The following is a 14,111-nucleotide window of genomic DNA, read 5'->3' as shown; positions in this document are numbered from 1 at the left end:
TGGGGGGGAGGGGGGGTGGGGGGGGGGGGTTTGAAAGGATGCGAGGGGCACGTTCAAGGGATCGATGAAAACGAGGTGGTAGAGGACGGAGATGGCGTCGGGAGTGCGGGCCTGATGCTGTTGGTGTGAGCCTTGGGGGGACCGCTCTACCACAAAACCAGATGGACCTTCCCGCCCTGCAAGATGCATTACTTTCTCACCGTTGTCCTGGTGGTGGTGCTGGTGCTGGGGGGACATGTTGCCCTGGCTCATTGCGCCCGGCCCCATGCCCGGGTAGCCGGGCTGCCCGCCGACCTGGCCGCCGCCCAGCAGCATGGCGGCCAGGTTGGGGGAGAAGCTGCCCTCCCCCGCGCCGCGCATGGGCGAGATGGGCGGCGTGATGGGCCCCGCGGGCGAGGTCCTGAACATGCCGGCCAGGGGGTCCTCCCCACCGCCGTAGGCCTGGGAGGGGGGCACGAAGCCATAGCCCTGCACGTACACGGGCGCGTGCTGCTGACCGTAGGTGGCCATGCCGGGCGAGGAGGCGTTGGCCAGCGCGATCTGGCGCAGCATGGCGAAGCCCTTGAAGGTGCCACGCACGATGTCGTTGACCATGGACACCGCCAGCTGCAGCGCCTGGGGCAGGCCCGCGATGGTCACGCGCGTGGGGTCTGAGGACTGGTCGATCTGGATCATGGCGCCCGTATACTGCTGCAGCGCCTTGATGGTCTCCCCGCCCTTGCCAATCACGCGCCCCACCATGGTCTTGGGGCACTCCACCACCGCGGTCGACTTGGGGGGGACCTTGGACCCCAGCAGGTCCACCAGCTGCTGCATGTGGCCGGGGTCGGAGGAGGGGGGGAAGCCCAGGCCCTCGGGCGGGTAACCCTGCTGACCCGGCCCGGACTCGACGGGTGGAGGCTGCATGAGGGACAAGACTGCGCGGCAAAGGGGGGGGGAGAGGGGTGGTTAGGATGGCGGTATGGTGTCCAATTCATGAGGCTCCGAGTGGGGGGGGGGTGGAGGCGTCGCGCTCGTGACAACGGGCACCGGCGAGCCGAGGACTGCGCGAGACACCCGCCGAGAGTCGGACACGCGCACCGGCGGTGGCAGACATCATGGCATCGATGCCCTAGCACACCGGAGCACCCCAGATACGAAGATCGCTCGCAAAAGATAGGACCCCAGCCCAGGAGCACCACGCACCCGGTACTTGGTGTCGAATTGCAGCAGTAATGTGAGCAGTGCAGTCACTAAGAATTACGAAGCGAAAATCGCGCTATGCTCATGTAATTCCAGGTGTGACAATGCCAAATATTGATATCCGAAGGGGTCCGGCAGTTGCAGTGAAGCAATTCTCCGATGCGTCTGAGGAAGTCGCGCGGAAGGGGCTCCCCTTGGGGCAGGGGACCGTGAGTTGGACGGGGGAGTGAGCCGGGGTCGAAACACGTGACGTTGTCGCACCAGTCTGACGACCGATTGTTGTGGAGGATGGTGTGGTTCTGCCGACTCCTGGCAGCGGTGAGTCCTGCACCGTGATACTAGATCTACAAAGGGGCACGATGAGCGCCTGCCCTGTCCTCGCTGCCAACCCCGCAAGGCCGTCTCCCTTTGGGTCTGCTCCAGTTACACTCCTCGCACATTTTCTGCTGGCACAGTTCATTTGAGATTCCTGATGCGCCAAGATCATCGGCATGAACAACACAAATATTTTCTTGCTTGCATGTACATTCGAGACGTGAGACTTGGCCCATCGGGTCTGGGTCAAGTCGCCGGTTTCAACCCGGTGGGCCTGAGCTCTTCAGACCTGATGCGTCGAGCCCGGTCCGATGTTTAGATTTGCATGTCCAGATGTTTGTACCAAGGAAGCTCGGCGCATGTGTGTCCGTGACACACCACATGGTGGTTGTCCTGTACCCTAGAAGATATTTCGTGAGTGCGATGCCGCAAGGTACGGGATCGAAACAGGAACGCACTGTGCACATGAAAATACCCTGCGGCGAAGGTGATATCTCCCGGACGCATCGGTTGGCAGCTGTTCATGGCAGTGGATGCCGTACAAAGTGGGATTGAGCGGCTCCGGGTGTGAAGGAAAACAACGCACACCCTGTGAACTCACGAAGCAGCCGATCTGCCCACCACCGATCCTCCAGCACTCTCCATCTCATTTATGGGGAATGATGGCCGTGTAATCGCTGCAGGATACCCACGGGCCTTGATAGCGTTTGAGGCCCCCGACGCCAAACCCTTCGCTTGTGGGCTCATGCCCGACCAGCGAGCGCGAATGTAACGTCTTGACTCGTTCCATTACTCGCGACTCTCAATGCCTGCCTTCTTTGTGTCAGGCTCCGCATGGGGACTCCAGAGCTCCTGCGCTCTTCCGGCCCATACGGTGCCCAGGCCACGGCCATTCTCTGTTTCAGACGATCCACACCGCGGTAAACGCCAACACATCATCCCCCGCGCCTTGAACGACGCAGGTAGTCCAAAATGAGGGGTCTGTCCCCCCGGATCCGACTGCAAGACCGACACAGCCCCCTGCCTGTGTGCCACGTCTGCAGCGGCTTCCAATCCCCACACCCCCTCCCTCCCTCCAGGCAGCGGCGTGACGAGCGCGGACCGGGAATACATGCGCCTCGCCCTGGACCTGGCCTCGCGCGGGGTGGGCCAGACGCACCCCAACCCCGCGGTCGGCTGCGTGCTGGTGCGGGACTCGCCCGCCGGCCCCGCCGTCGTCGGCCGCGGCTTCCACCCACGCGCCGGCGCGCCGCACGCCGAGGTCTACGCGCTCCGCGGCGCGGGCACGCGGGCGGCGGGGGCCACGGCCTACGTGACCCTGGAACCGTGCAGCCACCACGGGCGCACGCCGCCCTGCGCCGAGGCGCTGCTGGCCGCCGGGGTCAAGCGCGTGGTGGTGGGCGTGGGCGACTCCAACCCGCTGGTCGGCGGCGCGGGGGTGGCCGCGCTGCGCGCCGCAGGCGTGCAGGTGGCGGTGGGGTGTGAGGAGGCGGCCTGCACCCGAATCAACGCCGACTTCTTCGCGCGCATGGAGGCTGCACGAGGGGGGGCGACCTAGCGCCGGGAGGGCTGCTGCGCGTCGACGCGCTCGATTCGGACACGCTTGAATGCTGTGGGATCCACCACCTCGCCCCCGCACCCCACCGCCTGCGCCTGCCTGCTCCTCCTCTGCATCCCTGGGACCCCATCTGCGTCTCTTCTTGCCCTCAGCTTTGCCATTCTCGGCATGCCTTGCTTGATGTTCCCTCGCCGCCACTGTTCCTCCCACCCAAGTTGGGCTCCTCCAGGGGGCGACCGCTGCTGGCCCCCACCGCAGTGTACCCTCGCATGTCACGGCACACCAGGCACGTGCCGCGCAAGCACGTCCGCCAGGGCCAGGCGCGAGAGGGCGCGCCGCCGCTCCAGGATCAGGTCCAGCAGCGCCCCCCGCTCCAGCGGCAGCCCGTCGTACAGGTCCTGGAAGAAAGCGCGCACAGCCTCCTCGTCGCCGCCCGGCGCCTCCAGCGCCGCCAGCACCGCGCCCAGCGCCAGTTCGCTGCCCGGACCGACCAGCGCGCCGAGCAGAGCGTGCGCGTCGCGGTGCAGCGTGCAGTGCACCCAGCGCATGAGCGCGGGGGGGTCGGACGACAGCGCCAGCAGCGCGCGGCGCAGGGCGTGCAGGGCGGCGGCCTCGCCCCTCGCCGCAGCCCGCAGCAGCGCGTCGGCCGGGGTTGCGGTCGTGCCGCCCGCACCGCCCGGCGCCGCGGCGGCAGCCGCCGCCTCTCGCAGCATGGCGTGGCGCCGCCGCTCCAGCAGGACCTGCAGGCTGCGGCGCAAGTGGTAGGCCGTGGCGCCGCTCTCCAGCGCCGCGCCGGCGGCCGAGCGCCACCAGAAGTTGACGGCCAGGGTGCCGGGCGTGCTGGCCACGCTGTGCCAGGTGCCCTCGGGGATGAACAGCGCGTCCCCGGGGCCCAGCGACACGCAAGTCATGGGCAGGCGTGGGCTGCGCGCCAGGTCGGCGTCCGCGTGGTTCAGTGAGTCGCTCCAGACCGGGTGGGCACGCAGGGTGGGGTCGGCGGTGGGCGGGGTCAGCCGCACCGTCTTCCGGCCGCAGACGACCACCAGGAGGTTGCAGTAGGGGTCGTAGTGCAGGCTGCTGGCGGTGCGGCTGCAGGGAGGCAAGGGGATGGGTGTGGAGGGTGGTGAGGGTGGGGCTGGGCGTTGAGAGAAGAAGGAGAATGTGGGGAAGGGAGACGGGGAGGAGTTTGGTGAGGGCACGCCGAAGCCCTACCCTCGCCGTGATGAGCGAGTCTGGGGGAAGCCTGGACCACGCCCCTCCTTCACCACCCACTTCAGGCTCGCCCAGAGGTTGATGGAGGTCAGGGGGGAGCCCTTCACGGCCTCAGGGATGCGAATGTCTGCCATGAGGGCGTGGAGGGGACCCGGGCTGAGGGCCGCCCCGGGCTCCGCCTGTGCCAGGGGGCACTCCGCGAGGTAGGTGCCCATCGACCCGGGGGGCCTGGCAAGGTAGGCACCCAGAGTGGTCGCCGCCAGGCAAATGCCCTCCACGCTGCCTACAAACTCGGTCCCCTGGCCAAGCATCACCTGGATATACGACTTGGATAGTGCGTTGGGTGAGGTAGAGGATCACGGCGTGCAGCAGGAAGGCAATGCATGGCACCATCAACGTTTCGTCCTGAGAGCACTGTCTCAGCTCTCAATCCACACACAAACATGACGACGCCTACCTGGACAGGGGCATCCCCTGCGAGGTCAGTCAGCCGCGAGTAGCCGAGGCTGCTCTGCCACAGTGCAAGAGCCGGCCAGTCCATGGCCAGTCCTGCGTTGAGGAGGATGCAGCGTGAGAGTGGGGGCCACCACCTCTAGAACATCGGGGCGGCGTGCCTTTCCTCGAAGACATACCCTCAAATCGCCGCGGCTCCATGGCCAATTCAAGCTCCTGGTACATTTGATCAGCCGTGCTGTTCTTCCGTCAACGACCAAGGCATCGGATATGGCCTCGACGGTGCCCGTCGGATCACATGGCTAAGCAGCGCACAATACCAGCGTGTCGACCAGTTTCCGGTATAAGAGTTATTTACATTTGCGAGAAAGCGCGTGCATTCTTTACACGCAGTTTGAGCAGAGGATCGGGGCCTCAGCATTGAAACTTACCCGTCATGCGGCGAGGAGTCGCATGAGGCGCACCAGCTGGAGCGCATGTCGACCGGTTCCCTGCAGACTGGAATCAGACTCCTTCTCTGGCACGGCTTGCAAGCGGCCCCCCGAGGCTTCCACAGCCTCGCTCAACATCCCTTGAAAGTCCTGGAGGATGGCAGGATGGGGGAGTCGGCAAGAATCACAGCATTGAGCAGCTGGTTGGGCGGCTCCTTTCAAAAATCTCTACAAATGTTGCTCTGTCTGGCAACCTCACACGGTGTTGAAGCGAATGGCTCACCTCCAGAATAGCCCGGCCATGGGTCCAGCTGGTAAGGGGTGCATATCCTACGTCCAGCACCACTCCCGTAAAGATCTCCCCTGGTCGCAGTACGGCCCGGCTGATGCCTACGTGAAAGTCTCCCACCTGGACATGTGAGCCCTGCGAGTTGGTGAGGTAGGCACAGAGAAGGCTTGGGGAGAGAGCGAGAACGTTAATGCCACTGATGCCTGAGGGAGGCTCCTTAGGCATTTGAGAGGGCCGTGGGACGCCAGTGAGGATTACCTGGCTTCAGTGAGAAGGATACAGACCCCTATCATGGAACACACTGAACAGACCCTTCCCTGCGCCAGCCTGACAAGGCATCCTCACCTCCAGATGTAGTCCCACATGTGCCTTGTACGCGCCCGCCTTGGTGACCAGGTCCGCCATCCGGGCATCACCCATCATCACCTGATCCGATTCCCTGCTTGTGTAGATAGGGAGGGGTTACATGGGCATGAGATGGCGAAATCATCGCCAACGAGGCTCTGCCGGCAGTTAATTGGGTTTCAGTATCACCCCTGCGCTGACACACAGTCACCCAGCATGGCCCTCCAGGACCGCACCAGCACACCTCAGCACCAGAGCTGACCGGTCCGAGAAGGGGGAGCCAGTCACAGCATGCACCTCCTTACCCCGCACTCCCATGTGCCTCTCCTGCGAGCAAATCGGATTGCATGTGAGAAGAGGGGACAGCACTCTGGTTCAATATCCTGGGGCATACCATGTGGCAAGGCCCCTCGACACAGAGCCCATCGACTCACACCTCGTCCATGGCTATGCGGGAGGCCAGACCCCTGGTCGAGGGATCGACTGGTGGCGCGGCACGGTGGCTGACACACTGCGTTCGCCAGGGGCCGGTTTGGGATCCTTGCAGGCGCAGCAGGGTGTACAGCAGGCAGTCGAATGCCTTCAGCTCCGCAGCTCTGTCTTTGGCACCCCAGAACAGAAGCCTGCGATGGGGATATAGGGGAGTGGCGTCCTCCAGCCGGGTACTGTTGTGGAGACCACCCAAGTTGAGGCCGGCAGTCGCTCACCGCGCCAGTACTCCCCACCTCACAGAAGGCATTCCCCCGGGGTGCACCTGCGGACAGGGAATGTCTCATCTTGGTCGTGATCTGTTGCTCTGCACATGGAACTCTCGCCTATGACTGTAGATTTTCTGTACATTGGCTAGGTACGTCTTCGCTGTTGCGACGGCTGCACTGCGAGCGCAGCAGAGGTCTCAATGCTTTGGAACTGCGCATTTAGCATATAGATGTTTCCGGATCTCCCTAACAAGAGGGTGAGGTGTCGCCTGCACCCTAATCGTGTGCCTGACTTGGCGATGGAAGTGATCCGCGACGCGCCTGGTAAGGGCGCGAGGCGTGAGAAGTCCAAACAAAAGGGAGACTCCAAGGGCGCGCAGAGTCCACCTCTTCCCGAGAGTGTATCATCTCGACATATCTGAGCTCCGACTCGGGGACACTCATCGCGGTCAGCTCGGTTGACCGCTGCACGGTCGTCATGGCCGAGACCTCCTCCCCGCTCTTTGCTCAGTATGAGAGGGAGTACGCGACGAAAAGCACAGAGGCCAGTCGTAAGATACAGTCGCTAGGTCCCTTGCGGGGAGGTGAGCGTAGGGCAGCACGTCGGGGTGGAAGATGTGTGTGTTGGACCCACGCAGAGCAGTCAGGACCAAGCCCATTTTGCACCCCCAGACCAGCGGCAGAAGCGAGTGAAGGAGGCAGAAGCAGACCTCCTGGAGGCCGAACACATTGTAAGTCGGTCTGAGTTGTGAATTTTGAGGCGTCGGTATGTCGCTCTCGACATCGCTCACTTACCATCACCATCCGCCACCCCCCTGCTGCAGCTGCAACGGCTGGACATCGAGGCGCGGTCCCTTCCCCCCGTCACCTCGAGGGCCCTCCTGCAGAAGCTCAAGGATTACAAGGCCGACATCGCAAAGCTGCGTAGCGATGCCAAAACGGCGGGGACCTCCAGCGTGGAGAGCCGGTGGGTGGCAGGAGCCTAGATTGGGGGATGGGAATGATACAATGATTCATCAGCAGGTGATGTGCCTCACCAACGTTGTCACCTTCATGTTCAACAGGGCGGAGCTGGGGCTAGGGAACGAGTACTTCCAGACCTCGGCAGGGCAGCGGGACCGGCTGCTCACCGCCACCGACAGGCTGGGCAAGACCAGCGACCGCATCCAGGCCGGGCGGCAGCAGCTGCTGGAGACAGAGGTGGGCGGTGGTTTCTCATGCTCTGGGTGCAGGGAAATAGGGGAGGGGCTCATGGTTGAGAAGGGGTCAAGGGCAGGCTTCGGTCCTCGGCTGCTCTGCTCAGCCTCGGTTCCGACGGAGAGCCCCCACGGATCCTGGGCTCATTGGACCGGGCCCCCCCCCCTTGCCCGCTCCATGCTGAGCAGGCGGTGGGGACGGCGGTCCTGCAGCAGCTCGCGGGCCAGCGGGCGGCCATCCAGCGCAGCAGAGACTCGGCAGCGTCCGTGGGGCGGGCGGTGGCGGAGGCAGACGCCGCGACACGGCGGCTCGCCAAGCCCTGGTGGCAGCCGTGGGGCTGATGCGCACGGTGCCTCTGGCGGGTCCGCAGCCGGCAGTCACGGCGGCGACGCTGATGCCCCAGTCCAAGACGGCAGCCGACAGCCCTGATAGTTTTTGGCCTGAATCTCAGCTTCAACAGACGTCAAAACCCTCCAATCCCTCGACCCCCAACCATGCTCAGGAGCTGGGTATCTCGGTGCTGGGGGACCTGCAGCGGCAGCGGGAGACCATCCTGCACTCCCGCGACGCGCTGGCGGGGGTGGACGAGGGGATCAGCCGGTCGCGGGCCATCCTGTCCAGCATGTCGCGCCGCATCATGCAGAACAAGATTATCATGTGGGGCATCGTGGCCCTACTCCTGGGAGCCATCGGGCTCATCGTGTGGGCCAAGCTGTCCTGAGGGCCCTGGGTGGCGGCGGCACAGGGGGGAAACCGCCCACCCCTGCATGCATGCTGAAAGGCTCTCTCATGCTGGTTTCGTGTAACAGGAGAGCACACCTCCATGGGCGATGTGAGTGGAGGTCACGCGAGTGAGAGGTGTGCTGTGACACAGGCAGTGCCCCACGTCCCACGTGGGCGGGAGCTGGACTGGAACCTGTACCGAATCCGAGGTAATATAATCAGGGGGGTTAGATCCGCCGCGACTCTGAATTTCCAGGCTCGCTGGGGCATGCAGTGCGCCGGTGGCCGAGCTTCGTACCTTCTGAATATTTGATTTGTTGATAAACTCCTGTGCTCTCCCGAACGAGGCGCCAGTCATGTCGTGCTTCTCTGCCTCGACCGTGCAAGGTACGGGAGCTGGGGAGGATACTTATGAATCCCCATCCCAGCGCGTGAGGTCAAGACTGACCCTCCAAACACTACCGAAATTCTACAGGTCCTACCGTAGGATTTATCCATGGTGTGGCGAGTTTCGATCCCCTCCCCAGTGCGGTCATCATCTGGACCCGGCTAACCCTGCCGGCAGGCAACAGCGGCCCGGCTGATGTGGACTGGGTCGTCAGCAGAGACCCCGAGTTCAAGAGCATCCAGTCCAGGTGAGGCATCAAGGCGCAATGTGCGGCGTTACCGAGCTCGAGGAGCTGGCGATGATGTGGATGCGCTCTGCACCACAGGGTTGCTGCTCGAGTCTCCTGCGTGCCAGCAAGGAGAGCTCCCTTGCTGATGACCAGCACTGCCCCCTTCCCACACTTCCACCTCATACAGTGGGACCTACGCCACTGGACCTCACCGCGATTACACTGTCGCCATCGATGTGACTTCTCTTGAGCCAGTGACCAAGTGAGCCGTTGCTTGGCGTCGTCGAGTCCAGCTGGGAGCGAATTCTTGCTGCGCTCAGAGATCTGCTCCAGCCTTGCATGGAGCGTGTTGCTGCATCCTCGTACTCGCACATTGAATCGTTTTCATGAAACGCGCTGAACGCACCGCAGGTACTATTACCGCTTCTCCCATGGCAAGCTTTTGAGCCCGACCGGCATCACCAAAACCACGACGCATGGGCCACTGGAGAGCATGATCTTTGGCGCCGTCAGCTGTGCCAACTGGGGTGAGTCAGCAGGATGCTCCTTTCTGCTCATGTGTTTGCACTCGAGCTCTGGAGGGTTTCCTGTCATCTTCTGTAGGTGTTGTGGGCCAAGCCTTGCTGTCATTCCTTGGTGAGCTATCTCATTGACCATACCGTGTATCACATTCCTCCTCCCTTGGCACACACAGGCTTTGGATACTTCCATGTGTACAATAGGCTGGCTAAGGTTGATAACCTTGACTTTGTCGTGCAGGGAGGTGAGTCATTGGGCCACTGCTGGAGAGGGTGAATCAGGGGTGGGGCCTGAGAGCATTCGTGGTGGATCTTGCATGTTTGATGGCGCTGCTCGCTCTCTGCCAGACCCCCTAGCACGTTGGTTGCAAGGCCGCAATGCAGAAACTGCCGCACTTCCGCCTCAGGTGACTACATCTATGAGTATGAGCCTGGTTTCTACCCTGATCCCCCCTTTGTTGGCCGCGGAGGGCTCAAGCCCGAGCACCGGCTGAAGACGCTGGATGACTACAGAGAACGCTATGCGTGCTACCGCACCGACCCAGACCTCCAGGAACTGCACCGCAAAGTGCCCATGATTGCAGTCTGGTGGGTAGTCAAGGTGGTCCATGTATTGTCGAGGGTGATGAGAGACGGCCTGACCTGTGCTGAGAGGGGTCTGCAAGCGACCTTCAATCAGCAGTCTGCCTCTTGCAACAGCATTCACATCACATGCGAGTGGCACTGGCACTGCCTCTCTCCAGAAGTGGTCTTACTTTTGTGCCTGCAAGCACCTCTGACTCACCTCTCTGATCTCCACAGGGACGACCATGAGATCGCTGACTCGACATGGCAGCATGGGTCAGAGGACTTCAAGGGCTCCAAGGAGGAGTGGGGTGTGCAGAAGCTCCAGGCACTCAAGGTGGGTGTCTTTTGAGCACTTCAACATGCTCCTGCAACCAATGTGATGCCTGGCCTGCTGCCATGGCTGACATAGCCACAGCAGCCGGACTGAGGGCCTGCGGCAGAACTCATTCGGTGTCTCCACCAATGACGTGGCGCCGCCATGCTCCAGCCCCTCCATCCCCTGGCTGCACACAGGCATACGGCGAGTGGATACCGGTGAGGGGTTTCGATCATGACAACATCACCCTGGACTTTGCGCATCGCAGCTTCCACTTTGGCAACCTTGCGAGCCTGGTGCGCAGGAGGGGCAAGGGTGTGCCACGCAGGGGTGATGGGATGCTGGCCGCCATCCCCGCGGCACGGGAGGAGCGTGTGTGATGTTACATGAGCAGGCCAATGGATATGTTTCCTTCCCGGGTCAGACCCAGGGTCTCCCTTTCCCACCGGGTCTCACAGTCTTCAAGTGCACACTTCCCCCTCTGCAGGTGACCATCGAGAACCGGGCCAGTGCCCGGTCCGAGCCGGTGGACGTCGCGGAGACCAGCTTCTACAAGGAGACGGCGCAGAAGAAGCTCGAGGACTGGAACGATGACACGATCAAGAAGGCCAGGGTCGAGCTCCTCGAGAAGCTGAGGGACCCCAAGAAGAAAATGATTGGTGCGCGTCGGGAGTTGAGGGAGGGATCTGTGAGCTGGCAGTTGGGGCGATGTTTTGAGTATAGTCCCGTTTATTATGGACGGCGTGTCCCTGTTGGGGAGGCGCGCATCATCAATCCATTTCAACCCTGCTCTCACCTTTGTCTCTCTTGCCACCATCTCCAACCTTGCCTCAGGCGAGAAGCAGGTGGAGAACATCCGCAAGGTGGTGGCGGAGTCCATCGCGGAGGACCGTCCCTGGCAGATCCTGTTGAGCCAGACCATCATGAGCCAGATCAAGGCGCCGCTGCTCCAGGAGACGCTGCACCTGCAGCCCAAGCTCCTGCGCAAGCTGTCGGGCGGGGCGCTGAACCTGGCCATGGACGAGAAGAAGGCGGGAAAGGAGGGCGCCGAGCAGGCGCGCATGTACGTCGGCCTGGGAAAGTATGGTGTTCCCATGAACCCCGACGCCTGGGACGGCTTCCAGGCCGAGCGGCGCAAGGTGAGGGGACTGATTGCTGGTGTGGTGGGGTGCCTGTGGCTGGCCCCTGGCTCTGATACAGGCGTGCGTGTGCCTGGCTGGTGCATCACGTTTCTTGGGCACGTCTCGGGGCGTGCCCGGAGCCCCGCACGAGGCCTTTGTCATGCACACTGGGGAATCGTAGATCGATCTCAGGTCTGCACAGCCACCCCTCCAGCTCCACCGTCCTGCGTCTCAGTCTTCCCACCTGTGCACCCCCCCCCCGCACATCAGGTGATTGAGGCCCTGAACCAGGAGGGCGCCAACCCCGTCATCATTGCCGGGGACAGCCACAATGCTTGGGCGCACAACCTGGTGGACGAGGAAGGGCAGCGGCTGGGCGTGGAGTTTGACGGGCCTGCCGTCACCTGCATCGGCGCGTTCGAGGACATCTACAGCCGCTTCAAGGCCAAGGTTGGTGCACGGTGGGCACACATCCGCACGGCTTCGCTTTTGACCCCCCGCAGACCTTGCCCACCGTCGTAGCTCCCGGGGTGGCATGCCTCACATGGCCCCCCTCCCCCACGCAGGCGGGGCCGCTGCTGAACCCGTTCCCCCTGTACCTCTTCACCCCTTGGATCGAGGACTCGCTGAAGGCCGCCAACCCCGACACCCTCCAGTACTGCAACCTCTGGGTGCGAGTGGCCTGGGCTGAGCATGGGGTTGCTGTGTGTGTGAGGGGAGTGCCTGTTGGCAGTGTCACAGCAGGCCTGCCCCCCGTGCTTTGTTATTCTTGTGCACAGGGCACATGCGCAAGTCCCAGCAGCGCATGTGAGCACAGACTGACAGGTGAAATTCCTGTTACTCCTGGCACCCATTTGGCGAGCATTGTGCTCAACTCCTGCTCTCCACCTCCCTCCGCCCCTCACACAGCAACGTGGCTTCATGCTCTTCCACGTCACGCGCGGCAAGTTCCACACCGAGTACCACTTTGTGAGCAACGTGAAGAAGCAGAAGAAGTTCCGGCACTACTGCGAGGCCACCTTCGAGGTGCACCGGAATGAGAAAGGCAACATGCACCCGGCCGTCAGGTGACCGGCTGACGGGATCGAGTGGTTGGGATCGGGCCCTCACAAGGGTCAGCTGGTCTGCGGCTCCAGAGGGACGCCCCAAGATTGCAGGACCTGCAGGCACGCAAATGTTCCAGCCTCAGCGGCAGCCTCCACCCCTGCCCCGCAGGTACCTGACCTTCGAGGGTGTCATCCCCAAGCGGGCAGTGCAGCGTGCCAGCTTCTTCGTGCAGTACACACACGATATCAGTCTGGCCATGCACAAGAGTACCTGAGAGGCAGCACTGGGCTGGTCTGTAGGACCATGTGTGTGCAGTGTCGAGCCCTGGCATCTCTGCTGCCGGCGAAGAACAGGCATGTGCTCGTTGCCATTGCCTGAGGAAGAAAACAGGCCGATCAGAGGCCCCTCTCTCTCCACTTCTGACTACATCACCTTCAGTGGGCGTCGGCTCACGTCGGGCCCACGACTCCGTCCCCTGCTTTCTCCCTGCTTCTGGGTCTGTTGCACAAGGAATTGTGGCATGCAGCTACAGTGTCAGGTCTGGGGGTCAGTGGGGGTGAGGTGTCTGGTGTTTGCAACCCAATCGCAGTGGTGGTATTGGCCGATGCGGGTCGGGGGAGACCGGTGGTGCCGGACCCGGCCCGTCCATCCACCTAGACAGCTCAGCATTGCGCCAGGGGTTCCGCAAACAGGGGGTTCTGGAAGTTGCTGGGTCCAGCAAGGTCGGTGGCGGCAGCCGGCGCAGACCCGGCGAGCACTGCATGCACTGCCCCAGCCAGCGCCTGCAGTGCGGGGCGGCGGCCCAGGGAGCGGGCCGCCGCCTCCACGGCTCGCAGCGTGCCCTCGCTGCTTGCCTGAGCGGTGCCTGCACCCGAGAACGAGGAGTTGTGTGAGGGCTCTGAGGTGGGCAGCATGGGGCACCCTCATGCAAGCCATCGAGCCCCGCGGTCGCAAACGCAAACTGCCCCACCGCCTCGCACACACCGGGGGCGCCGACCACGCGGGGTCCCAGGAACTGGGTGGCGGAGGGTCCGGCGAGGACGTCGACGCTGACGCGGGCACCCGCGGCGAGGTGCAGGAAGACGAGGCGCAGCGGCAGCCCCGTCGTGGGGAACGCTGCCGCGGTTGCGGCCCCCGGCACCGCGCGCACGGCCGCCAGGCTGGGGCAGGCGCTGAGCAGGCGCTCGACGGTGCGCACCGTCATCGCCGCCGCCGAAAGGCGTGCCGCCAGCGTCTGCAGCGTCGCCAGCCGGCCGGCCGGCGAGGAGGGTGCGGGCAGGCGCGCCCGCAGCGAGGAGGCGTCCGTGCCGGAGCCCTCTGCCCTCACCACCTCGATCCCGCGCACGGCGGCACCCAGGCCCAGCATGGCGACCTCTCGAGCTGGGCCTGGGGCGCGACTCAGGCCCAGTCCAGGACGAGATCGCCGGGCGGGCCGGGGACGGTAGGGCACGACAGGAGGTACACGCCGCCCACCTGGAAGGCGAGCGCGGCGCTCTCGGGCGCCCGCCCCCCCGGCGCGACC

At 63.5% G+C, this 14,111-nt stretch overlaps 7 protein-coding genes across 7 annotated transcripts in view; 3 read left to right on the top strand and 4 right to left on the bottom strand.

The window, feature by feature from the left end:
• F751_5955 (Far upstream element-binding protein 2) overlaps nucleotides 1-1,099 on the bottom strand; it is a gene marked incomplete at both ends in the record, with an annotated part of 4,900 nt that extends 3,801 nt beyond the window's left edge. The window contains 2 exons of the mRNA XM_011402605.1: nucleotides 201-917; nucleotides 1,081-1,099. Coding sequence (XP_011400907.1) covers nucleotides 201-917; nucleotides 1,081-1,099 — 736 coding nt within the window. The remainder of the gene's footprint in view (nucleotides 1-200; nucleotides 918-1,080) is intronic.
• An 821-nt stretch (nucleotides 1,100-1,920) lies between these two features.
• F751_5954 (Riboflavin biosynthesis protein RibD) lies at nucleotides 1,921-3,055 on the top strand (the record flags this gene model as incomplete). The annotated part of the gene is made up of 3 exons (XM_011402604.1): nucleotides 1,921-1,984; nucleotides 2,577-2,713; nucleotides 2,861-3,055. 3 exons carry the CDS (start codon nucleotides 1,921-1,923, stop codon nucleotides 3,053-3,055), a joined length of 396 nt encoding a protein of 131 aa, XP_011400906.1.
• Nucleotides 3,056-3,327: 272 nt separating this feature from the next.
• Nucleotides 3,328-6,230, bottom strand: F751_5953 (Lysine-specific demethylase 8; the record flags this gene model as incomplete). The annotated part of the gene is made up of 6 exons (XM_011402603.1): nucleotides 3,328-3,666; nucleotides 3,796-4,144; nucleotides 4,328-4,581; nucleotides 5,786-5,879; nucleotides 6,030-6,112; nucleotides 6,222-6,230. 6 exons carry the CDS (start codon nucleotides 6,228-6,230, stop codon nucleotides 3,328-3,330), a joined length of 1,128 nt encoding a protein of 375 aa, XP_011400905.1.
• A 731-nt stretch (nucleotides 6,231-6,961) lies between these two features.
• F751_5952 (Vesicle transport v-SNARE 13) lies at nucleotides 6,962-8,401 on the top strand (the record flags this gene model as incomplete). Its single annotated transcript, XM_011402602.1, has 6 exons — nucleotides 6,962-7,067; nucleotides 7,156-7,214; nucleotides 7,308-7,450; nucleotides 7,548-7,683; nucleotides 7,869-7,946; nucleotides 8,183-8,401. 6 exons carry the CDS (start codon nucleotides 6,962-6,964, stop codon nucleotides 8,399-8,401), a joined length of 741 nt encoding a protein of 246 aa, XP_011400904.1.
• Nucleotides 8,402-8,759: 358 nt separating this feature from the next.
• On the top strand, nucleotides 8,760-12,863 carry F751_5951 (Phospholipase D; the record flags this gene model as incomplete). Its single annotated transcript, XM_011402601.1, has 14 exons — nucleotides 8,760-8,790; nucleotides 8,879-9,038; nucleotides 9,208-9,282; nucleotides 9,432-9,547; nucleotides 9,715-9,783; nucleotides 9,946-10,126; nucleotides 10,340-10,439; nucleotides 10,619-10,717; nucleotides 10,909-11,080; nucleotides 11,256-11,560; nucleotides 11,813-11,992; nucleotides 12,109-12,213; nucleotides 12,452-12,609; nucleotides 12,758-12,863. 14 exons carry the CDS (start codon nucleotides 8,760-8,762, stop codon nucleotides 12,861-12,863), a joined length of 1,857 nt encoding a protein of 618 aa, XP_011400903.1.
• A 388-nt stretch (nucleotides 12,864-13,251) lies between these two features.
• F751_5950 (hypothetical protein) lies at nucleotides 13,252-13,955 on the bottom strand (the record flags this gene model as incomplete). Its single annotated transcript, XM_011402600.1, has 2 exons — nucleotides 13,252-13,454; nucleotides 13,574-13,955. The coding sequence occupies 2 exons, from the start codon at nucleotides 13,953-13,955 to the stop codon at nucleotides 13,252-13,254; spliced, it is 585 nt and encodes a 194-aa protein (XP_011400902.1).
• A 32-nt stretch (nucleotides 13,956-13,987) lies between these two features.
• Nucleotides 13,988-14,111, bottom strand: part of F751_5949 (hypothetical protein) — a gene marked incomplete at both ends in the record, with an annotated part of 4,929 nt that continues 4,805 nt past the window's right edge. Inside the window, one exon of the mRNA XM_011402599.1 lies at nucleotides 13,988-14,081. Within this exon, the coding sequence (XP_011400901.1) occupies nucleotides 13,988-14,081 (94 nt within the window). The remainder of the gene's footprint in view (nucleotides 14,082-14,111) is intronic.

This window comes from Auxenochlorella protothecoides, assembly GCF_000733215.1.
Source record: "Auxenochlorella protothecoides strain 0710 unplaced genomic scaffold scaffold77, whole genome shotgun sequence".
In the NCBI taxonomy this organism is placed as follows: domain Eukaryota; kingdom Viridiplantae; phylum Chlorophyta; class Trebouxiophyceae; order Chlorellales; family Chlorellaceae; genus Auxenochlorella; species Auxenochlorella protothecoides.
The sequence above is the reverse complement of the archived record's forward strand: the minus strand, read 5'-3'. Positions and strand labels throughout refer to the sequence as shown.